At 39.4% G+C, this 25,797-nt stretch overlaps 1 protein-coding gene across 1 annotated transcript; it reads right to left on the reverse strand.

Annotated features, from left to right (window-relative positions):
- Positions 1-20,143: 20,143 nt before the first annotated feature.
- On the reverse strand, positions 20,144-23,858 carry mrgbp (MRG/MORF4L binding protein). The gene is made up of 5 exons (XM_084720165.1): positions 23,562-23,858; positions 22,637-22,758; positions 22,437-22,518; positions 22,224-22,298; positions 20,144-21,829 (listed from the first exon to the last, which is right to left on the reverse strand). The coding sequence occupies exons 1-5, from the start codon at positions 23,701-23,703 to the stop codon at positions 21,621-21,623; spliced, it is 630 nt and encodes a 209-aa protein (XP_084576291.1). The 5' UTR covers positions 23,704-23,858; the 3' UTR covers positions 20,144-21,620.
- Between the last annotated feature and the right edge of the window lie 1,939 nt (positions 23,859-25,797).

A 25,797-nucleotide genomic window follows, 5' to 3' on the forward strand; every position in this document is an offset into this window, starting at 1 on the left:
CAGATGGTGTCACCTTGTTCAAACACATCAGTACTTTGAACTGCCTTTGTCTTCATCCAACCTCCATTCTTTACCTCCTCCTGCACCTGAAAATATTTTAAACTTTTACTAATAACACTGCCCCAAAACACCATTAGCAGCAGTACAGTGTTGTGCATGAATGCGCTACAAGGACACATTTATTGATGAACTGCACATAGGCATGTAGATTTAAAAAAATATATCTAATTGCCAATATTTTGAATACTGCAATTGCGATTTCATTTGCACTACTGGAGGGGATGCAAATTTTTAAATCATTATTCTCATTTTTATTTAAAACAGTATCATAGTGTTATTTTTGCATGGATCTGTACCAAACAAAGATGTTTTCCTCAGTCTGTAGGTAAGGACATTTTACATTTTAAAATGGTAATTTGACACATTTTGCATTTAGCACATATTGCGCCTCCTGCCATTTGAAAATTGCTGTAGGCAATATCGCAATTTCAATAAAATTTTCTTAATTATGTGATAATTAGCAGGTACAATTTTCATGCAGTGGGTGGTAATTAAAGCAACATATTTGAAATTTCTTAGAAATTACCCACAAAGTTCATAGTAAGAATGTGATCATCTGCAAGTGTTGTTTTCATGCATGCTTAACACGAAATTTGTGGTTAATTTCTAAGAAATTTCAAATATATTACTTGGTCATTACCACCTATTTACCATGAAATTATGGGACCTGGAAGTTGAAACATTTTTCAGCACCACTTGAGTTTGATAGTGTAGTAAAAATCAGATTCAGGTGTCAGTTCCTGTCCTCTGGCTGCCACGGGAGTTTTGAGAATCAGTAATCACCCAAGAAAAAAAAAACACTTCTGTACTCTGTATTTCAGTGAAAGTCTGGATTACACCTGTATCACACCTTGTCTTTCTCTGTCGGTGTCGATGTTCAAGCTGCAGATGCAGACTGACATTTCAGGCTGGAGGTTAAAAAGTTTGTACAATGATGTGATGACCATCATCTTATTGTAAACACGAGCTGAAAACATTGTTGATGCAGGACATCAGGGGATTGTTCTCTACTACAAGTCCATAACATTTGCATTAACCAGGTTCATTCTACTTGGGTGAACATATTGACTGTAATCTGTCTTGGAATGTGCATGTGAATTTTGCATGCAGCAGGATCCAACAGTGAGTCGACTTCTTGTGCAAACTCAAGGGTAATGATGTTATTTCATCACGCTGTGATACAGAGTAAATGGAATCTCAGCTTGGTTTGGTAACATACCCGTTAATTAGGTTAAAAATCACAAACAGACTCCACACAGCAATAAAAGTGATGGTGGGAGCGAGCATCCGTTCCTCCAAACGCTCTTTAACAAGACTTTAGTTAAACAGGCGAGGAAGATTATCGCAGACCCTTCTCGTGTCCTGTTCATCCCTCTGAGTGAATTTTCTAAACCCAGGACATGAGGAGCATGTGAAATGAGGGCCTGTCTTGCATGTATTTGAGTGCACTTATGCCTGCACTTGTCTGTGCTATGCATTTTTATGTGGCAGCCTTTACGGCCAAGACAAATTTCCCTGGGGACAAATAAAGTAATTTTGAATCTCAAACACAGTGTAATGAGCCTGCAGAACCTCAAACGGAGCTGCTCCAGCCTGCTCTCTTCCAGGTTTAATTTGCGGGTGGAGGAGGGAAAAATCGTCAAGTTGTTTCTCTGTGCGAAGAAAAGAATCACGCAAATCACTGTCCTGCAATAGTCTTCACATGGTGCAACTCAACTTCTGCAGCGATTACCACCCGCTGTCTCTGAACTGCTGTCTCTCAGGTGTGTCTCATTAGTGGATCATTAAGTTTCAGACTCTGCTCCATGTGTGATGTCAGTGCTGCACCCTGAGTCTCTTCCTTTGTACCCTGTGAACATGAAGTGGGGATTTGCAGGTCAGAAGACATTTAGATGACTGAACAAAATTTGGATGGAAAGTGTATTTTAGACATCAAGGTTACATAATGATGACTAGATTTCAGTGTGAAGCAGATGATAGTTACATGTTAAATTACAGTTATTCAAAGGCTGTCGAAAAAATAAGTAACTTAGACTTTTCAACCAAATCCAGCCCCGTTGTTGCCTTGATGTCTGGACATCTTTTGACATGAAAATCACCAATTCAATGCAGAGACACACAAAGGTACTGAAATAAGACTTTTCATAACCATCCTTCAAAATAAAAACTGTTCTTTGCTGTGCGTTTGCATCATGATGGCAGATTTACCAAGAGGAAACAAAGAGGAAAGATTTTTAAAGTGAGGAGACAGATCTCCTGGTTCGAGAAGTGAAAGCACAAGAGAGTGCACAATATATGGAGATCTTCATGTGTAAATTGTTTATTTTACAATAAGACCTGCAAAAACTAATACAATACATGAACCATAAATGTCATGCAGCTTCTCCTCTTTCTCCTCATCTCCTCCTCCTATCCTCGCTCCTCCATCCCACTAACGATTCTGTGGGAGGAGGAAACAGAACCAGAAAGTTGTTTCTGAAGTTTAATAACCCAGCAGGTTCTATCCAACCAGCCTCAGGCTCTGACAGAAGCACACAGACCTTTGTCTCCGCGGGTCGGCTCGGTCTCATGCTCAGATATAAAGTCTTATTTATTCTGTATGTTATAGATCATAATTACTTAATCCTTGTTTTTCTGGATTCCAATAAACACACAGACATAAACACTCCAGCTGTCACGTGACTGTTAAAGACGATCTGACAGCTGTGATCTCATACTGTGTGCACTTTGCAGGTCTGTTGAGATTTTTTAGGGTTTATGATTATAATAATAATTCCTTATTAGTCAGTGAGAAAAATTTTAGACACACACACTGTTTAACATAAATGATGGTCTTTCGTGTTTGTGGAGGTGTGTGTGTGTGTGTGTGTGTGTGTGTGTGTGTGTGTGTGTGTGTGTGTGTGTGTGTGTGTGTGTGTGTGTGTGTGCCTCAGCCAAACATGCCAGGTCCTATCTTGTGCTTTGCACTTCAACCCAGTTTTAGCCGGTCTAAGTGGTTTCAGCTATAATGTGCCAGCAAATGCGCCAGGCCACGCCTAAGTTTTGCCTTCGTTTTCAGACCTCCAGTCCATGGCCACACAGACTAGGCACAAATTAATTTTTCTGTCTTGCAGATGTGGAAAAAATGACAACTGTCCCAGTGTAAGACAGCCACCTGCACCACCGGTGCATCAGCTTGCTTGCATCAGGTGTAAGACGGGGCCCAACGTCCACAAATGTCCTGTTTTGTCAAGAATCAAAAGATATTCCATTTCCTCTCATAGAGAAATAAAGAAACAGAAAATGTTCAGATAATTTTAACTTGACAGGTGAAAATATGAGTGGAAAGAGGGGAGAGAGAGGGGGAGAGAGAGAGGATGACACACAGCAGTTGAGCCTCAGGTGGAAATCAAACCAGCGGCCGCTGCAGAGGACTGACAGCCTCAGTATCAGTACACTACCAACTGAGCTACAGTGTTCACCCTATGTTGATTTACTTTTATACATATTTTCATGTTTAAGTGTTTGTGTACATAAGATCTTAGAAATACGACAACATCCTTTAAAGGAAACCATCAAGCTATGTTGAAATATTTGTAAAAGGGAAAAAGAGAAATAAAGAATCAGTTTTAAATAAAACTGTTTTTTAAAACATTCCTGGTTTCTATCCTGTCTTCTGAAAATGTAGAAACTCATTTTAATCTACTTTCTATTATTATTTGGTTTTGAATGGACAAGTGGTCTGAAAAAAAGTAAAGTGAATTGAATCAGATGACGAAGAGTTGAAGGGAAAGACGTCTCACCAGCAAACTCAATTACAACAAAAAACTAATGAGAGTTCAGGAAATCCAATTTACTGTGAAGTGACTCAGTCTGAGCTGAACTGAAGGAGCAAACGGAGAGCGAGCCAGAGGAGGAAACACTTCAGAGGAGAGTCTCAGAGAACAAAGACACAACTCAGAGGCAGGAAGTGTTTCATGAGCATGCATCCCGCTTCCTGGGTGACCTTTTCAAATGATCAATACCTTCAGAAGCAGCCAGATTTATCTGCTTTTCTGAGGAGTTTTGACAACTATGGAGCCAATAAACAACTGATGAGAACGAGGTTAGCAGAGAGACGGAGCTTGTTTTGAATAATGAATGAGTTGTTTACTGTCTAAAAGGTCTGGACCACCACACGCACACACGCACACACACACACACACACACACACACACACACACACCTTCTCTTAATGCTTTAAATAGTGATGCATAGCTACAATCTGCCTGAAAAACAACCTAACAAATCATGACACCAACCTCTTTCACACAAACGCACATAAACACACACACACACACACACACACACACACACAGAGCAGCTTGTGTGTTTGCTCTGACACCAATAGTCATTGATGCGGTTCAGGATTATACAAAGACTTGTAGAGTTTGTCTCGTCTACCAGCCGAAGAGACAAAAAGACAGAGGCCCCCTGTCTGTCTGTGTGTGTGTGTGTGTGAGAGAGAGAGAGATAGAGTGTGTGTCAAGATTTTATTAGTCTTGTTCCAATTAGTCTCACAGAGACACACACACACATATATTTCCAAGCATGAAATCTCAGCCAGCTGTGACGTGTGTTAACAGAGAGGCTGTGAGGAACAGAGAGCACGTCGTCTTTAATAAAGAAAATCAGAACATAATCCATTAAAGGATGCAGCACTCTTAGTTTTCTTCTTAACTTCTCGAAAAAGGACTAACTCAGATAATTGGCTGCTCGATGTTTCTCACTACATCATGAGGGAAAGATTCAGAGATTTGTGGTAAATGTGTAGCGTGGCTCATTATTGTCTGGCCTCTGTCCTGGTTGTGTATCAGTGGACCAGCTCTTCACCCTGAAACGCCGTTTGGTCCTTATTTAACCCACACTGAGAGCTGTGTCTGAATTCTAGGGCTGTCCTGAATGCCATTTTCAGCGCCGAGACATGAGGACAGGAGGGATGACATCCAAAGTCTCAAAAGTCAACTTGATAAGCAACGAGTTGAACATTTGCAAACCCGTAGGGAAGGTGGAGTTCACTCCTGTCACGTCCCCGTGCTCGCAGGATTTGTGCACAAAGACCAGAAGGGCTTCCTCACAAGGATGCTTTTTTTTTTTTTAGACGAATTTATCAGTGTTTTGCCTCATTTTGGTGCAGCAGATACAAGGTGTCCTTCTCCTCTTCAAAACAAACAAACAAACAAAAAGAACAACAGGGAGCTAAGGTGAGCTCAGCTCCCTGAAAGTCTATTTTGGGACATTTGAAGGGAGCTCTACAACATTAATAAATCTGTAGTAGCAGAAGTATACTGTGTGTCTGCATGCTGTGTGTTTATTCGCTCATAACATTATAATTTACAAATATTTATGCTGTGTGAGCCGCTGTTTGTTGTGTGTATCACCAGGTCTGTGGTTCTGACATGGACACTGATAGACAGACAGACAACATGTCACCTACTTTGGTTCCATGTTTTAGTAGTGATGCACACTGTAAATACGTCTCCCCAAAAGCCACTGCAAGCTACCTGAAATATAGAGGTCTTTTAAATCATGACGCTGTGACGGTGAAGGACTCTGTGGTTGATGCCTGTCAGCCATCAGCCTCGAACACAGGGGTCTGAAGTTTGTGTTGATGAAACTCTCGAAGCTCCTGAAACTAAAAGACGACGGTCGCAAGTTAGAAATTTGGAAATGAATTCATCAAAAGTTCAGAGTCAAACTGGAGCAGATTGAGTCTTCAGCTTCTAAAGCTGCTGCTCATTAGCATCTCAGCTACACACACACACACACACACACGCAGTGTATATACACATACACACACACCATCAGCTGTTTGACTCATTAGTGTGTTAACTACCAGCCAGTGCATGAACACACACACAGACACGAAATCGTCTTTGTAATCATGGTGCGCTACACAACAGGAGGCCTGGGACCCTAAATGTGTGTGTGTGTGTGTGTGTGTGTTGTGTATGTGTGTGTGTGAGAGCCTGAGGTTTGATTAAAAAGCTCTTTTGTGGTTTTGAGATGCTAATCTTTCTATTATCAGCAGGATAAAAGGGAGTTTAGCTGCTTAAAGACAAACAAATGACTTCTGGCACACACACACCATACATGGCTAATGAGCGCTTTGTGTGAGAGCCTCTGTGTGTGTGTGTGTGTGTGTGTGTGTGTGTGTGTGTGTGTGTGTGTGTGTGTGTGTGTGTGTGTGTGTGCGAGCGTGTGTGTGTGTGCACGAGTCGGGACTTTTTTTTTAACAAAGGGACAGAGAAACGTCTAAATCTGTCTCAGCTCTCAGGTTTTCACAGCTACATGAACACAACACCTGAAGAAGAAATCCCATCATGTCAGCGACAGGAAGCATTCATGACATCACTTGTCAGCTTACACACGGCGGCCAACTGTGATGTCAGCGGTGCGAGCTGAAAGGCCGGTCCAGTCTGTGGTGAGAAGTCCAAACTGGGTCCAAAGAGCTTTCAGAAGGTTTGGATTCAAGTTTTTGAGCAGCAGCTGACAGCCAATCAACACAGCCGAGGATTTGACCTGCTCTCAGAGTGGCGAGGACGGTGAGAAGTTTGTTATTTCACATAAATAATCTTTTAAAATACTAAATACTAAAATAGTAAAAATGTTTCACTTGCAGGTGGGTCAGACATCTACTTGCCCAAAGTAAATTTTTACTTACCCTTTTTCAAATTGTTTCATTTATTAGCAATAACAGAGGCTATAGTTCATTTTCATGTTTAATGTCGGGCTGAAACATCTATGAAATGTCAGAAAATAGAGGAAAAAGCTAAAGAGACACATATTTCCCTCAGGAGTTGGTGGAGACCAAAACAGAGCTAAAAGGAAAGTGAATATGAAACTTATACTCATCAGGTGGATGAAAACTCGACTTCAAACGGATCCTAATTTTGCTCTGTGTTTCAGGAAACTGTTGCCAGCAATTTAGCCACAACTTCCATGAGTGATTATGACTCTGAGGTTGTGGTTTCAGTTGTTCTGCTGCCTCTGTGTGGCTCCAAAAAACCTTGATTAAATTCAGCTCTAAGTTTCAGAATTCTTTACTTAGTTTAATTAATTTTATCTACTTTTCTTAGCCAAAAAACAAACAAATAAAAAGTCAGTTTAAGCAAAAGTGGTTGAGGGAAAAGAACACAAAAGGGCACAAAAGACATGATATTATCCAATACAGGCTACAAGATTTACTTTTTCACATTACTTATACTTCATGCTCCTGTGGGTCCGAGATCACTATCCATATTACTGAGAACATTTTGCTTGACTTTCTGTGTACAGGTGTTTTACAACAACTACCACTACCACCAATTATAAAAGCAGAAGTGATCTTGTCTTCCCCTAAATCACAGGGAAAGTGGAAGCTCCCAGCTGTTCATTACAAATAAAGGACAAGAGCTGCACACAGATGCAAGACTCATTATTAGGGTTGATTAGAGTTGGACGATGGCTACAAAATTTCCATATGTCAGTGACATCGCTGATGGAAGATGGCATCATCGTGTGTGTAAGATCAAGGACGGCATCCTCCATAAGTTCAACCTGATTTACTGTTGCAACGACTGTCAGTTTCTGCTGCTACGATAAACACGATGCTACAAGAACAGACCAAACCACTAACCACAACATTATACACCCAGATCAGTTTCTTTGGAAAACAAGTTGCTTCTTGCAGTACAGCCGTCCCTTCAGACGACAAAATAAACTCAGCCAAAAGTTTTTACAGTCCATCAACCACAAACCTGTCCTGCTCACGACACTTCACTACAAAATAAAAGAAATGGAATCCAGCTGAGAGTTTGGCCACAACAGACCAAACACCTCAAAAAGAGAAAAAATATTCTTCACTAAACAGACCAAGAAAAAGAAGCTCATGTAAAAAACCAGTTCTCATTCAGAGCGCTCACCTGATCATTTCAGGCAAAACAAGACATCTGACGAGCCAATCACAAAGGAACGAAAAGCAACACACATCATCCCTGTGCTCTGCACCCGAGATTCATTTAAATCATGTTATTTATCACACTACAACAGTGTGTGAGATTTATTAGTTTGTCTGAAACCTTAGTACGAGGGCTGCAACTAACTATTATTTTCATTAGCGATTAATCTGTAGATTATTTTCTTGATTAATCAATTACTAATCAATTAGTAGTTTGGTCCATAAAATGCCAGACAATGTTGAAAAATGTTGATCACTGTTTTCCAGAGCTGAACGTGATGTCCCCAAATGTCTTTTTATGTCAAAAATACAAAGATATTCAGCTTACTGTCACTGGAGGATAAAGGAAAACAGAAAATATCCACATTTGAGAAGCTGGACGTTTTTATAAAAAACTGACTCGAAATGATTAATCAATGACCAAAATAATTACTGATTAATTTAATAATCAGTTAATCCAGTATTCGTGAATTGCAGATAATTAACAGGGAAATGTGTGAGCACAGCAACATAACAGAAAGGAAATCGTGATTCCTTGAGGATGCAAACAAGGTGTTAAATGCCCTGAGGACAGACTGACAGGCTGCAGGTTAGTGAGAGGAGAGAGAGGTAAGGACAGATTTTATTTTGTGTGGTGTGTAAAATATTCTAACAAAATGTTCTACATAAATAACAATGTTGAAACTGAGAAGTTTTGCTTTTTTAACTAAAATGACCATTGAGCACCAAATGATTCATTTTATTTCTCACTCATTTCTCCGTTTCTTGTTCGTCTTCCTCTTGTTACCTGTATCTTTCTCTTTCACTGCCCACCCAGACATCTATCTACATAAAGCAGGTCTGCAAGAAAACACATAAAGAGTAAAACTGTATTCACGCCTACACACAGAACCCTGCATGGTCTTTTACCCTGTTACCTCACCGTTTCACATACACACCTGCAAACAAACTCCAGCTTTACGTACCTCAAAGTGAAAAATGTGAAAAATGATAACGGGGTTTTTGTTTGTTTGTATTTGTCCTTTATTTGTCAGCCTCAGGCCTTGAATTTCATTATTTCATCGGCTGAACAAAGAGTCACGTCTATTCTGATCCCTAAACAAATACATTTTATTCTTAATGGCTCAATATTGGACCTACAGGGCGGATATCAATCAGCAAATAACCAAACACACCTCGAACCCCATAATCATAATCAGAGTTGATTTTAACACTGTTGTCAATCCATCCTCATACCTTTCTCCTCAGTCACTTTAACAAATTGTCCTTTAACCAAAATCCATCCATCACAACAGGCACCAAGTTTGTTCCGCCTGAAGATTGATTACCTCCACAGTTCCCAAACTTTTTCTGGCATGCTCCTCCTCAGAAACTGAAGAAAGCTTCAGTTAATCTCTCTCCACATGCCAACACCACTCTGGGAAACAGGTACGGCGGCAATTAGAGGGAATCACACCTAATTCAATTCATCTAACAAGAAAAAAAACACATTATATCATCACAGAGCTTATATTTCAAATGTTTTTATGACAATAATTAATCTCACATGAGTAAATGAGAAATAATGAGATGTTATCTCCTTTTAAACTAACAGAAGTCTGGCTACTGAAAACTCATGCTTGGTTTCACAGTGTTTGACCAGGACAGACATGGCTACTGTGACCTTCAACAAACTATATAAACACAATATCTGTCTATTAAATATATCAAGACATCTTGAGGATTTCAAATAATCCTAGTTCCATTTTGCTGCCCCTGCTAAGTAAAAAATTACATACATGCAAATCATTTCTTTGAGAATTTGTTTCTTAGAAATATTAAAGAATGACGTGCTCATTATCAGGTCTGTTCGACCCGATGTCTGATGCTCTCATCCTGGCCACACGTCCTCATACTAACACCGCTTCCTAACTGGAAGCAAAGTGAGCGAGCATCAGATTGTTTCAGCTTTTTCTAATGAGGATGTCCTAATCTGTTCTGTGCAGCAGTGAAACAAGGGTAAAAAAATGCTGGTCCCGGCTCTGGTCTAGCAAAGATTTAAGCAGTTGCTTCACCTCCAGCCTATTTCATGTGGTCAAAATCAACACCGACATCCATGACGTTTCTGTTTTTGCTCATCAAAGCAGCCGACAGGGAGGAGGAGAGATTAATTAGCGAGGAAGAACAAGTGTTTGGTATGAAGCCACTGTTTTTGAACACTTTGGGCTCGTCTTAGAGTTTTGTCAGAGACCGTAAATGTTGCAGCAAACTGCTAATTGATCCTTCGTCCATTTGATCCCTCGATCAGACGGCGCACACTTTACATCCTCATTTTACCAAAACTCAAGATGGAGCATCATTTAGAAACATGATGCACAAGTTACATTTAGGGGAGGGATCTTTCTGTCTGATTTGATTCAGAATCTATTTTTTGAGTTAATAGAAAAGGGGTCGCAGTTTTCCGTCTCTTGCACCAGTTTTTCCTGAAATACAATATGAAACCTAATGGCAATTAAATGGTCTGCAGCTTTTCATGTTTAAAAAATGTAATTGCCTTAATTAATGACTTAATCAGTTTGAAAGAATCCTACAGTCCCCTGCATTAATGACAGTAACAAAATGAGGGGGAGGTGAAGTCTTTAGCTGTTATTAACGTTATGTCTCCAGCAGTGGAGAACATCACAGTCCAAGATGCAGACCTGGTGCTCAGTTTTTACAGTGAAAACTGACAGATTTTCTTCACCACCGAGTTGGTTGAAATTATTTAACGCTGCTCCCGTTCGTTTCAGCTGCTCGCTGCTAAACGTCTCAATGTCTCTGGGTGACGGTAAAAAGGATTCGCCTATGTTTAAATATACTTTTGTATATTTTAGCCTTTAGTATTTAGCCGAGGCGTATTTTATTTGAGAGTAGAGAGTGAGTAAATGTTGTGGATGTATGTTTGAAAGACCATTTTCAAAACTAAAGAGCATTAAACATGGTAGAATGACTCCTGGTCTTGCCTAATAAACTTTGCTGTGTTATGATGCACAGAGGAAAGCTTGTTAATAAAATGTAATCAGGTTTGGGCTGAATTATACTAATGAGGGTCAGGTTTGGGTGGGTTTCGAACAGAATTTTGTCAAGGTTGGGCTTTGTTGGGCTCAACTTTACAGGCTGGATTAAAGCTGTAACCTTCAGAGACCTTGTCGCTTTGTATACCATCTCATCTAACTTCAATCCAATACATAATTAATACAGCCACTAGAGGTCGCCACTTAACAACGTAACTATAGGTCAGGAAAAAAAAGAAAGGACTATAACTACAAAACACCTTAGAGGACAAAAATACTAATTAACATGGTCGTGGACATGATTAAACTAGAGATTATAGGAAAAGAGAGAGGGATGATATAAAGACAGAATAAAAGGAGGATGTAGAAGGAGAGAAAGACTATTTTGAAGGAGGTGATACAGGATGAGAAGAATAAGATTTTCTCCTCTGTTCAAGCTGAACGTGTGAGGTGTGGGAGGATACTGATGATACTGCTGACCTGAGCTCTGTTTGAGGATATACAACCAATCAAAAACATGTTTTTTTTTCCTGTGGATGTGCTTTATATCAAGTCTTACTGGTGATGAGTTCAGTGACCCGTCACAGCGATCAGAGTGACTCAGACACTGAGCACATGGCTGCCCACTTACTGTAACACTCTGTGGAAAAAGAGCCTCCACTGTAAACATTATGTAATATGGATATGTGCTTTTAAAGGGAGTGTAACCACAGTGACTCTCACTGTAAAACCTCATACAGTCACTGACACTGAAAGTATCACATCACACCTGCAAGGTGAATGAACACAGCTGCAAATTCAGAAATAAACGTCAAAGTGAAGGATAAACCTGCTTAAATACAGCTCACTCATAATTTCACTGGTGGAAAAGTCACCATTTGAACTTGAAAAGAGTCTCTTTAAGACCTCTGAATCACCACAATCATGTTTTGAGAAATTGAAATATGTCTGTTTTTTCATGATGATCCACTGCTGGAGGTCAAAGGTCACACCATCTTTCATCAGAAGGTGAGGACAGAGGGTTTGAGGAGCTGCTACAGCTCCGTGATGGCCTGACTGGAATATGAAGTCCTAAGTAAGTCAGTTAATGTCCCCGAGGAAACCTACGAGGAGAATAATTTATGACTTTACACGTTATATCACACTCAGGTTCTCTCTCAGGCCCGTCAGACGGAGCGTCCCAACTCCTCTTCTCATCTCTCCCTCACTTTCTTCACGTTTTACTTCAATTCCCATCTGTCACAGTCTGTCCTTGTCTCTGGTTGGAAGAAACGTACGTCCACTTCAAAGACTGAAACGGCATCACTATTCAGCAGGAGTGGAGGACGAACAGACAGAGTCTGACAGACAGACGGAGAGATAGATGGAATTTGATGGCGAGAGGGTAAAAGGTACGACAGAAAGAGAAGAAGCAGGAGGACGGTGATGTGAAAGGACGCATCACAAGCTTGTCCTGCAGAGACGAGTAAACTTTTGATGAAGCTACAACACACAAACAAGTTTGCACAAACTGCTTCAAAAGGCACTGAGACACGTCTGCGACGACGACAGCAGCTGAATCTAAAAGGAGCAACTCTGAGTTCTCAGAAATTCTCAGTACTGAGTGTCTGTTGGAGTTTAGGGAGTGAATGAGGGACTGATTTCTCTTTATATCTGATTAGTTCATTGGCTGACTATGGTTTTGTTTCTTTAGTGAACCCTTCCTGCAAACAGCAGCTGTCCAATCAGAGGTCAGCAACTGCATTGTGTGCTACAGTGGTGTGCATGGGGCAACAGTGTCTCATGAGTCTGGGCAGTGGCGTCTTTTTTGTTGTCTTTAAAAAATGTAAAACACAAGAGTACATGTGTGAGGAATGGATTAAACTTTGTCCTCATCTGCTCTGATGTAAGCTGCAAATGTTGGCATGTCTGGCTAACTAATGCCAGTTTACTAGCTGCAGTAATATTTAAAAAATATATATATAGTTGAGATGACGAGTTTTGCATTCAACGTTCAAAGTTTTGGTTTTGCTGACCTATAATCTTTTGTTGAGATAATTTACTTTTCTTCTTTAGATAAACTTAAATCTGAGTTTTAGAAACTTAAAAAAAAAAAATTGAAAAATTGGTCAACATGAGCTGCCTGAACCTGATTTCTCTGCTTGAAAAAAAGTTTATCCAAAGAAAAGAAGTAAATTATCTCAACAAAAGATCAGTAGTTGGTAAAACTTAAGAATCTGAGTTGAGCTCAAAACTCAAAAATCTATTACAGTTTGTTGCCTTTTTGTTTTTACAGTATGTGAGGAGTTTCATTAATATTATGTCATATGCAGAGCCATGACATAACTTTTATTACATTAACTTTTATATTTAATACACTTTCACAGGGTTCTTGTTTTAAAATGTGTCAGATGGAAACATTAAAAAGTCAGCAGGAGACAGAATTCTCAGCTTACCCAAGCAGTTTAAGTATTTGCATTAGCTTACATCAACCAGCTACACTTGCTAGCAAGAGTCATTATTTTAGCCGACAAAATCCACAGTCATCAGCTAGAAATGAGGAGCTGTTTTTGTTTACCTCTCTGTGGAATCAAAGACTAAGATATGTTCAAATTTGCCACCGTTATCGCAGGTTTGACAGGCATAGCAACAGTAACTAAGGGGGCAGAGACTAGCGAAGGGTCAATTTTGAAGCATTCATTCATTCATGGTAACCCTAACCCTGAGCTAAACCTGAAACTAACTGTATTATTTACCCTAAAACTGAGTCATAACCCCACAGTTATCAGTTTAAACTGTACAGATGAGTCCTCACTGTGTGTGTGTGTGTGTGTGTGTGTGTGTGTGTGTGTGTGTGTGTGTGTGTGTGCATGTGCGTGTGCGTGTGTCAGGACTGTCAGGTCTCCACAAACCACAACACACACACACTGTTGTTCATACAGATGTGTGTGTATGTGCATGTGTGTTTAACAGTTGACCAGGAGCACCAGTGTGTGTGTGTGTGTGTGTGTGTGTGTGTGTATGTGTATACGCCTACTTACTTGTTTACATAATCCAGTATGAATAAACATGAGATGATTTATGAATAAACATGGAAAGGCAGCGCTGTGAACACACACATACACACACACATTCCTACATCACCAACAGTGGACTATTATTCTGCACCCACTAAGTGTGGACCGTTATTAATCTCTATTTTGAAAGAACAAATATTAATTTTTTATTTATTTTTTATTCAAAGGGTAACTTCAGTATCGTTCAACCTGGAATTTATTTTCACACTTTTTGTGACAAATGGGGACCAAATTTTGTGGCATCGGTCCAGTGTTGAGTGTTTCTGTTCAGATTAACGATGTTCCTGTCGATTAAACGCAAATTTTAATTTTAACTAGTCGACTAATCTAACAGTAATTAAACACTTGGAAAGTGGTTAAAATTATGCACAATTTATTAACTGATAATGTTAAACACCATTTTAAATGCAAAAACATTTTGAATGCTGCTGAAACGTGTTACACTTTGCACTGTGCAATACAAATATTACACATTAACCTATAAAACATGACAACTCGCTAAATGCTTCAGCTTTTCAGAATGAAAAGGATCACAGTGTCTGCAGGAAAACAGCATTGTTCACCTGGAGCCTGATACACTGTGTGGCTAACGTTAGCAGTGCTAGCAGCAGCAGCAGCAGCTGCTCTGCTCACAGGTTAATGTCCGTGTCTGTGCTGAATGTGCTCACGTTACTCCAGCTGAGTGTTTATATACCAGTTTATTCTGGCTTTGGTGTGATAAAACAGCGGTTTCAACATTATCCCAGACTGTGTACAAAGTGTCCCACATATGATCACCAGCGAAACGGCTCTGTGCCATTTATTCATTTTCAAATTTAGTTATTGATAGTTCTGTGTTTTTTAAAACTTTGTTTATGCCAAAAACAAGCAGTTTCCATGTGTGTATTCACTCAGTACTGGACCAGTTTCCAAACTGTGGTCCCCATTAGACATTCTGACACAAACACATGGGGAAATAGAGTCCAGGTTGAAAAAAATTTCCCTTTAACATCTTTTTTCCTAAGAGCAGAATTACTTTTAAAAATTAGGGCCATGAACAGGTACTTCATATTGTTTTAAACATTTAAACACCTCCAGTGGTCCTGATGAATGTAACCGCGCTGAGGTCCACTGTTAGACAGGTACACAAGTGCTCACACACACTCTGACACACACACACACACACACACACACTCTCTCTCTCACACTGACACACACTCTCTCTCTCACACTGACACACACACACACACACACACACACACACACACACACAGAGCTCTGGGAACTCTCATTGGTTCATGAATATTCATGCGGCAGCAGCAGCAGTTCTGTCGTTCGTTCTCACACTCGTTCGTTCTGTTTTCCTCTCCGTCAGACTGACAGCTCTCTCAGGCTCGATTGACACTCGTCCTGCTAAGCTTCTCCTCTTTCTCTCTCCTTTCTGTCTTTTTCTTCTTCTTTTCATTTTTTTCTTTTTTTTCCCCACCAGGCAGCTAGTCCTGTGTACACTTATGTATTTCTTCATCTCCTCCTTACTGTTATCCTTTCTTTGATCCTCATGAGGTTAGTAGTTTGTGTTATTGTGACTGGTTTTAAATTAATCCTTTTAAAACAAAGTCGTACTATAATCTGTCCCTCCACAAAGTTACAATCGCAACAATCAATGCAAATTCAACCAATTCCCAATCACCGCAAACCGCCGCAAACCAATCACCGCAATTTTACAGAAAGTTGTACCTCATACATGGACGCGTCAATGAATTAACACAATGTCTACTTCTTTTTTTTTTTTTTTTTTTTTTTTTGTATTTTTGTTTGCTTTTAAATTTTGTCATTTGTACTGAAAAGAACTCGTTTGTTACTGTTATCAACATTCAGCGATGCATCTTTTGTATTTTAGAATTTTGTGCTGTTTTGCCTGAGTTTGAGCCCCAAACCTATCAGACGTGTGTATATTACATATAAACCCATGATGATCTATTTTCAGATCACTTGGATCAATGAGATGAAAAAAAGTAGAAGGTAAACTACAGTTTACTCACCTCTGTATTTGCCACGATAACCCTGGATGTAACACATTACTACACACACGTCTATGAGGATAGGTTGAAACGTGTATATCATCTTTCTGTGTGTAACTACAGACTGAATGTTGAGTCTGAAAAACTCAGTGATACACAACAGCTTGACAAAACCTACATCCTTTACAAGCTGAATGTTGTGTATCAACTTTTTAAACTCAAACTCTAAGCAGTCAGACTTGACAGAAAAGCCAAATAAAACAGATTTGTATCTAAGAAACATTTGCAGAGTTGACATCACAGTCTTGATGTTCAATGAAACAGTTGTGACATCTGCACTTACAGTTTAGATAAAGTTGGGACTGTTTCAAAATTAGACAAATTGATTGAGAAAAAAACAAATGAACAACTCTAATTCTGTTGCACAATTCCGTGTTGAATATTTATGGCAATATAACCTTGAAATTCTTGCTTTTATATTGAAACATGGACCAGAGTAATGACAGTAGTACTACTTTTAACTCGGTAAAGTATCTGAATACTTTCACTCACAGTACAGAGTACAGCCTCCATAACCAAACTACAACAACAGCAGAGGGGACATTTAACCATCAAAGACAGTAAGAGACAGACAGACAGACAGACAGACAGACAGACAGACAGGGTGTATTTGACTCACTTATTTAAAGCTTAAGTTCTTTTTCTTGTCTTCCTGGAGGTGAACTGGTCCATAATGTGTCCTGTGTTCATCTCCTCATGTTGTCTCTCCATCCTGCTAACAAGTTAAACTTAAACTAGCATCATTAATAACACTGGACAGCAGCTAACTGGTTAAGAGCTGCAAAAAGTGCTGCTCGTTCAATTTAAATAAAGTTAGATATTGTGAACAGTTTATTTGATTTGAGGCGGTTTAATTCGGTTTTTCCCACATTAATACCGTCTCACGGTTCGACTCCAGTCTGACCTGAACGCGTCTGACGCTGCTGATTATTAATTACAGCTAATTAACTTCACCTGGCGGCTCCTCTCTGCTGCTGCTGCCAGAGTGTAATGTCCCTTTTTCACCACACACAGACTGTCGTTTACCAACATGGAGGAGCAGGGGGGCGCTGTTTCACCACTGTAGGTAGGTAGGTAGGTAGGTAGGTAGGTAGGTAGGTAGATAGATAGATAGATAGATAGATAGATAGATAGATAGATAGATAGATAGATAGATTAGTGCAAACACAGCGTGAAATTAAAGTGAAGTTTCTTCTCTTCAACGTAATCAGTTTTCCGCTGTTTATCTCAACTCTAAACAAAAGTCCACTCAACAAAACACAATTATTCATGACATTTTATTTAATATTTTTCTGAACAGACACACATACATGAGGAGACATAAAAAAAAATGATTTTAATTTAAAAGAGCTGCTTAAATATAACCAAATCATTTTATATTAAATGTCAATAAAAAGCCTCTCTGTGCAGAAGCATAAAGGAAAACATCAAAAAGCTGAACAGAGAGATAAAAGCTGGACTCCTGCAGATTTCAGACTTTTATAACTGTGTTTGTTCATCGACTCTGACCTTTATCTGACCTTTACCTGACAGACACACACAGATCAATTCACATCCCAAATATCACCTCACTTCACGCCCACATTATTCATCTGTAATTTGCTGTTTGTTATTTTGTGAACTGTTGAGCCAGTCACTGGACTTTAAAACTGTGACAGGTCTCGGATTTATTTATTTATGTATGTATGTATTTATTTATTTATTTATTTATTCATGAATAAATATCATTTTAACTTCCTGAAAATGATCAGAAACTTTGGCTTAAGCAAAAATATTTTGAATTTACTAATGAAAATTTTGTCTCAGCAGCCTCAGCAGTCCTACAGCAGGAGGACAGCGCCTCCCTGTGGTCACATCAACACACTGCAGCTGTAAAACTACAGTGAATACAGGGTGAAAAGATTTGTTGAGGAATCAAAGTTTGCTTTCAGCTTCAACTTCATAATAAAAGTCTGAACTTAAAATAAAACGATCCTGAAGTTGAACATTCATCTGTGAAGACTCAGATACTTTCCAGGGTTCAGGGTTCTCAAGCATTTTCCAAAGTTAAGTTCAAGGACTTGACAATAATTTTCTTAATGTTTGATTTCAAACCTGATTAATTAGATGTCTATAATGCAGGACTTTTTTTAATGACTTTATGGATTTATTTCACAATAGTGACCTGCTCACTGTGCATCGTCCTGCTCGTTACATGGTTACGTACCAATAAATAAATAAATAAATAGACACAAAATATTAATTTCAATAGACCTTAGCATGCTGTAATTGACCAATCAGAATGTAGTATTTAGCAAAGCCATGTAATAATGTGCTGTGAACGACCAAAGTTATGTTTGTGATAGGATTCTGCAGAAGGGTGATCAATGGAAGGAAAACACAACTAAATTTCATGTTTAAAATGTACCACCTGATTGTAAATAGACTGATTTTTGCTAATCTTTTTAAAAATATATATTTTTGATGCTTTTGAAAGTGTAACTGAAAAAAAAAACATCTATTTTGAATTTTCTTTGTAAATGTTAAAAATGACATTTCAGGTTTCATGGCTGCACGCGGTGACAGGTGTCACAAAGTCTGAAAATCAGGATGTAACTTTGAGGAACATCACTACTGTTCACTCATTTTCTGCAATTACAGAAAACATTTTGAATGTGTGCTCAGCTGATGAGCATCTTTGACATCGGCTCAACTTTTAAATCAGTTTAATCAATTTTATGCCCTTTACAAGATATTTATTATTGTGTTTCAGTAGAAACAAAATTTTGGGAGGAGAAATATTCTGAAACTGTCTCTCAAAATGATAATTAACTGTAGAATTAAAATAAAATCACAAAGGACGAGTATTTCAAAACTGTACTTTAGTTTAGTACTTGAGTAAATATTCTTAGTTACTTTCCACTGCTGCCTGTTGAAGAATAAGAGGAGGAGACGTTATTGATCTGAATCATCTTTAATGACACAAACAGCTGATCAGCCTCACATACACACCAGCTCATCAAACATCAATAAATTAACACGTCAGTGGAAAGTTAAAGGGAACATTTTATTTTCTTCAGCTGATTAAATGTTCAGCGTTTCCCTGTTTGACTCTACAGACTGAAACTGAAAAACTAAATACAGAAAATATCAAGTACTTTAAACCTGCAGAGACACAGAGTGACTGTCAGCATCAGGCCGCACAAAATAAGATCAAGAAAAAACAACTAAAATGACTCACATGAATGAGCTTAAAAAATGTTAGAACATCCATTCTTGTGGAAAAAAAGTGACAGCTGAGATTTATTGCCTTGTATTGAACAGTCAGAGGATAAAAAGATGTTGGACTTTCAGTGAAAACTCAAACTGTCTGCTGTCTCTCTCCGTCAGCTGGTCAGATGTTCAGATGAGCCGAGTTTTAATCTCTAGTCTCAATAAAACTCGACCTGCTGCTCCAGGTTCACAATTCATGTTATATACAAAATAAAAAGCACAACTGATGCATTAAATGTTTGGTTGACTTGATAAAGACCTGTACAGAAGCTGAAAAGGTCCATGTTTGCAATTATTGTTTTTATAAGTTAATTATTTTGTTATTTCAAGATATCAAAGCTCATTTTCTCCTGATAACACGTCATTTATCACAAGAAAAACAACTTCTTTTGTCAACCTCACAGGAAAACCACGGAGAACTTGAAGATGAGTCTGATACATTTGATCACACCTGATTTAAAGCAGATCACCGTCACGACTGTCAGGGAGGATTCAGGACTGATGAGCACAATAATATAAACTATGCATGGAAGAATTTCACTTATTTCTACAACCTTTTATGTCGGGATAATGTAGCTCATTTTCTGGAAATAATAAAAGAATTAACTTGTGATCTTAAGATAATGGCATTTAAAAAACAAACTACTGTAGGGCCGTCCTCAGCTTCTGCAGACCTGATACTTTCTGATAGATCATGTTGAATTTGCACCTTTAATCCAAAGACAACTGTCTCTAATTGAGGTTCTATTCAAGCATGTTTATAGGAGAACATCAACTGTAAATAAAAACATGGATTTAATCATTTTGTTTACATGCAAAGGAGGTGACAGAACTTGCTTCTACCTTTAGTCTTGCCTTAGTCTTCCTCTCAGGCTGCACACAGCTGCAACAGCGTCAACCAAAGACATAGGGTGCATTCAAATACCAATACTTCCATACTGTTCAGTATTCCAGAAAAAGTAACGTCAAAAATACCAGGAAGTCCAACTGTATCTGGTCGCATTTTGCAGCAAGGAAACCAGCACGCTGTTCTCACTGTTCTGACCCATAATCCTCTGCACAGCGTTAAATTTATCACATCAGCTGAGCTGCTGAGAGCATAGAAAGCTGACAGAAACTGTAATCATAATTCAAGTGGAAAGCTCATTTCCAAGTTGCATACTATTTTACTTCAAATTTCACGATTTTACGATACAGTCTGCACGAATGTATGAACAAGACGGACGAGGTTGAAGACACAATGTTATGATGAAGCAGTATGTCCGAGTTGTATGCATACTGTGTGCAGCAGTACATACTTTGTAAAATCAGCTGCAGTACATACTGAAAAGTATGCCATTTATATGCAACCTGAGAGACAAAACCCAGGGCAAAAATAACCTGTTTCTATAGCTGATGCTCTTAAAGGGAAACTCCACTGATTTTACACGCCTGCATGTGTTTCTAGGTGTTTGAGATTCCTTCTGAATGTGTTCAACAGTTGTATGATGCCTTCAGTGTCTCCAGGAAGAGCCGTGTGAAGGCTGATAAACTGCCTCAAGTGATGTCACACAAGTCAGTGCCAGTTGAAGACAACAACAAACAAATCTGTTGGTGTGGAGTTCAGAAGAAGTGAGCTGACCAGACTTCTGCAGCTGCAGGCTACATTAGCTGCTACTAGCGCCTCACTACTAACACGCCGCATCTGAGAGATGTGTTTGTGGTCGAGTTGCATTGTGGGTAATGTAAGCCTGGTGTTTTGAAAACACAGTAGAATTAAAAAAAAAAACATGATCACTTCTTTTAAGAGTAACAATAAGCTGCACCCCGACAAAAAATCTGATGTAAAATGCAGGGAGGGACACGCCTCCAACATCCTCACTAATACAACTAAATAATGAAAATAAAAATTAAAAATGGAGGACATTTTGTTGACACAGTGGTCAGATATCAGGCAGCGTGTCACCTTCCTCCTGCTGTGGTCACATGATGCAGACTGCACTGGGACGAAGCGGCAGAACAGAACACAAATCAACATGAAGCTCCTCCTCCATCTCATCCAGCCTGGCGGTCAGACAGCAGATGGTCATGTGACACAAAGCTGCTATAATGGCAGCTTTTTCTTCTTCTTCTTCACTTCTTTCTCTGTCATTTTCACTGCAGTTCTCTCTCTCCTCCACACACACACTATGTCTCTCTCTCTTTCTCTGTCTCTGTCCGTCCCTCAGGTGCGTCTCCTCTTGGCTCCTCCCGGACTCGCCGGGTTGGAAGACGACATGAGTTTCTCGGCCGCTCGACTCCTCTTCCTTTTCTCCGCCTCCTTCCCTCCTCCTGCTGCGCCTCCTTCGCTCCCACCCTTCTCCTTGTCTCGCTCTCTGTCCTTGTCCCGACTGCTGCTCGTCCGCTCCGACATCTTAACCGACGAGTTACTGCCTGAAGACAGACAGAGAGAAAGAGACGGTTCATAAAATATAAAGACAAAACTTTATGGAAAAACAAAGGTGATTTACATTTGTTACGAACAAGACTCTGACTCAAGGGACACCTGTTGCGTATTAAACATGACAGACACGTCCAAACTGCTATACGAGTGGTCCTGTTCAGCTCCATTTGTGGGCAGATTTCTTTCCCGAAAGACTTAGAGGGCTTTGATAGGAAGTAAGATGATGCAAATGTCTTAAAATCTGCCCAGAAACATAGTTTAAGTCTAAAACATACCAACTCATTCAATAAATGCCAACTGAATATTCAGGGTGCACCTCCAAGGTGAAATGTAGCAATGTTGCTGAACAGACAGACAGAGGGTGGAGGACAGGGAGACAGGTACCTTCTTCATGTGTAGCTGGAGGTTCTCTCTCCATCCTGAACTCGTCTTTGGTCTCCTCCTCTGAGCCCAGCTTCCCTACACACACAGACAAACACAATAGTATTGACATTTAAAGCACTGAGGAGTGATCCTCCAGGAGGGGCAAGAAAGTGTTGCTGGGCAGAGGGACATCTGCCCAGCCTGCTGCTACTGAGACCTGATCCCAGATCTCACCTTCTTTAACTTCCTGGATGATGTCATCAGGCAGAGAGAAGCTCTTCTCCGAGTTTGGAAACGGCAAAATCTCAGACTCGTGCTACATCACAAACAAACAAAGCTCACTTAAATACCAAAGGTTTCAGACATTATAAACTGTGTGTGTGTGTGTGTGTGTGTGTGTGTGTGTGTGTGTGTGTGTGTGTGTGTGTCCTCACCAGAGCCTGCATGTCATACATGGTTCCCAGATGATCCCAGATGACGGAGGAGGACACCTGCCGGCCGATGTTCTGGCTGAACTTGTCTCTGATACAGATCATGTGGAAGTGACGGTTCACTCCTGAACACAGAGACAGACAGTGAGACAGTGTCTCCATTTAAATCTACACACTGCAACTGGATGGAAATTTTAATATTCACATTTTCCCAAGAGACAGATCCAATATTAATGATGCAAAGTGAAAATATTGATAGCCTTTATTTTGAAATTCAACAAAAACATCATATCACTGTCCAAGAATCAATATAATATTGTATAAAGTCAATTGATCAGTCGATTATTTTCTCAATTAATTGATTAATAGTTGTTTGCCAATAAAATGTCAGAAAAGAGAGAAAATATGTTGATCATTGTTTCTCAAAGTCCAAGACGTCATCAAATATTGTTTTGTCCACAACTCAAAAAAATTCAGTTTACTGTCAGAGAGGATTAAAGAAACCAGAAAATATTCACATTTAAAAAGCTGAAATCAGAGAATTTTAACTTTTTTCTTTTTCTTTTTTTTTCTTTAAAAATCTTCAAACCTATAAATCAATTGTCCCAATATTTAAGGGTATTTTAATAATTGATAAATTGTTGCAGGTCTAATGTTAATTTAGCTCCATCTGTCTCTGCGGTGGTTAGTAATCAGTTAAAACTACATTTTAAACACAAGTAAACGCATCAAACTAACTGATACAACAGAGTCAGAGCAGTTCTCAGTATTTACAGGACAACTTTCCATGAAGTCCAGTTTGGGACACACTGAGTTAAACTGGGTTAAACTGGGTTAAACTGGGAGAACTGTGTAGCGGTAAACGGCTCCAGCAGCTAGCAGGCTAACATGTTAGCTGTCTGTCTGTGTCCGTCTGTGTGTGTCTCACCGACGGGTTTGTGTCCGATCATCGCGTGGAACAGACAGACCTCCACCTCGTGGCTCCAGACCACCGAGTCCTCCCCAGGAACCAACCCCGCGTCCGGAGGCTTCTCGTCGGTCTGATTCAGCGTCATATCTGCCTCCCCCATCTTATACTAAAAAGCTAAATCCGGCTGGAAGGAGCTAACAAAGCTAACAGAGCTAACAGAGATGAATGAAGAGGAGCCTCAGGACTGTTTTGTTCCGCCTGCAATAACCGGAACTACGATTATACTTCCGGGTTTTGGTTCTTTTCAGAATAAAAGTGTCCCGTCTTCAAAAAAAAAGTTTTTACCCCACACACCACTAAACTAAAAACCACTACAAAGCATGATTTAAAAATGAATGACCAAATGAATAAAATGAATATCTGATACAGTTGAAATTGTTAAATTTTATAATTATGGTACTTTCAGAATAAAAGCCTAACGTTATGAGGTCGACAGCACTGGAACATGTGATAGAAACCCTGAGTTTACCTGATAAATGAACACTCAGATGTAGAAAACTGAGCAAACCATAGTGTGGTCGACAATACAATAATGCCACATATTAATATCATAAACCATATCTATACATTATAGTATATTTACATTTTCTATGTTAAATAATTTTATGTACAATATATATTTTTCAAACTGAAATTCTTGCAGTTTATCTTGTCCTCTCTCTCTCTCTCTCTCTCTCTCTCTCTCTCTCTCTCTCTCTCTCTCTCTGTGTGTGTGTATATGTGTGTTTATGTGTGTATTATAGATATACATGATATATACATAAAAAATAACATAAAACATATACAAAAAAAACATAAAACCACAGTCAAAAGAAATAAAGGAAAACCACACTGTACATTTAACAATGACAAAAACACGAGCAACAACAAAGACACACGGTGCAATGAAAAAAGTGTAAGAAGAAGAATGTGTAAAGTGCAGCCATCAAATATGGACTGTAAATCCTTATTAATGGCAGAAATATACAGCTGATGAGGATGGAGCGCGTTTAACTCTGATCTCTCACTAGGAGTCGCTAAAGCTCTATGGACAGACTGTGAGGGCGTCATGATTTCTTAAGGCGTAATAAAACAAAAGTATACAGTAGATCTACAGTATATCTCAGCATTTTATTAATTTCTCTGAGCAAAACTAATAAAAATGTTATTAGCTATATAAAGTAATACGGAGGCTGGTTGCCCATCAGATACCAGCTGGACATAAGGAGGCGTCGGCCGAGCAAACTCGTGTTTGATGGCGAAGCAGCATACACCACATGGCATGGCCCTGCCCCCAAAAATTCACGTCACGGTGGAGGCCGGTGGCCCGTCAGACGCCAGGTGAACTCAGGAGGCGCTGGCCAATGCTGCGACCGTCACAGCGAAGGCCAGTCGCCCGTCAGATGCCAGCTGATGCCGCCTCATGTTTCATGGCGAGGCATCAAAGTTTCACAGCATGGCCGCACCCCCAAAAATTCCCGTCGTGGCGAGGTGCCGGCCGCCCATCAGACACCAGCTGGAAAAAAAAGTTTTAGGCAGGTGTGAAGAAATGCTGTAAAGTAAGAATGCTTTCAAAAAATAAAATGTAATGGTTTACTTTTTATTAATTTATAAAATGCAAAGTGAGCCAACAGAAGAAAAATCTAAATCAAATCAATATTTGGTTTGACCACACAGTTTTCGAAGGAACTCGGCAGGTAGGTTGTTCCAAACATCTTGGAGAACCAACCACAGATCTTCTGTGGATGTCGGCTGCCTCAGATCCTTCTCTCTCTTCATGTGATCCCAGACTCCATGATGTTGAGATCAGGACTCTGTGGGGGTCAAACCATCACTTCCAGGACTCCTTGTTCCTCTTTATGCTGAAGATGGTTCCTAATGACATTGGCTGTTTTGCGGTTTACTGCTGAAGACCTGAAAAGTTGTGTTTGATGAGCAGAGGTGGAAGATTCTACACATCGTTTCATAGACGAGGCCTCATTCAACAGAGTTTTTCCTACAATTAGAAATGTAGTTTCCCACATTGATCTGTTTTAGACATGTTTTCTTATATATCTTATACATTTTTTCTCATCTTTGGCTGTATGAAAGAAGATTAGCTGGGATTACATAAATAGATATTGTTAAGGAAAAAATTTACAATTTCTTGTATTTTAAAACTTAAATTACCGACTAAGTCCAACTGCGGGTGGATGTCATTTCAACAGCAGTGGCC

The sequence above is a fragment of the Lutjanus erythropterus genome, chromosome 6, assembly GCF_056507025.1.
Source record: "Lutjanus erythropterus isolate fLutEry1 chromosome 6, fLutEry1.hap2, whole genome shotgun sequence".
Classification (NCBI taxonomy): domain Eukaryota; kingdom Metazoa; phylum Chordata; class Actinopteri; order Lutjaniformes; family Lutjanidae; genus Lutjanus; species Lutjanus erythropterus.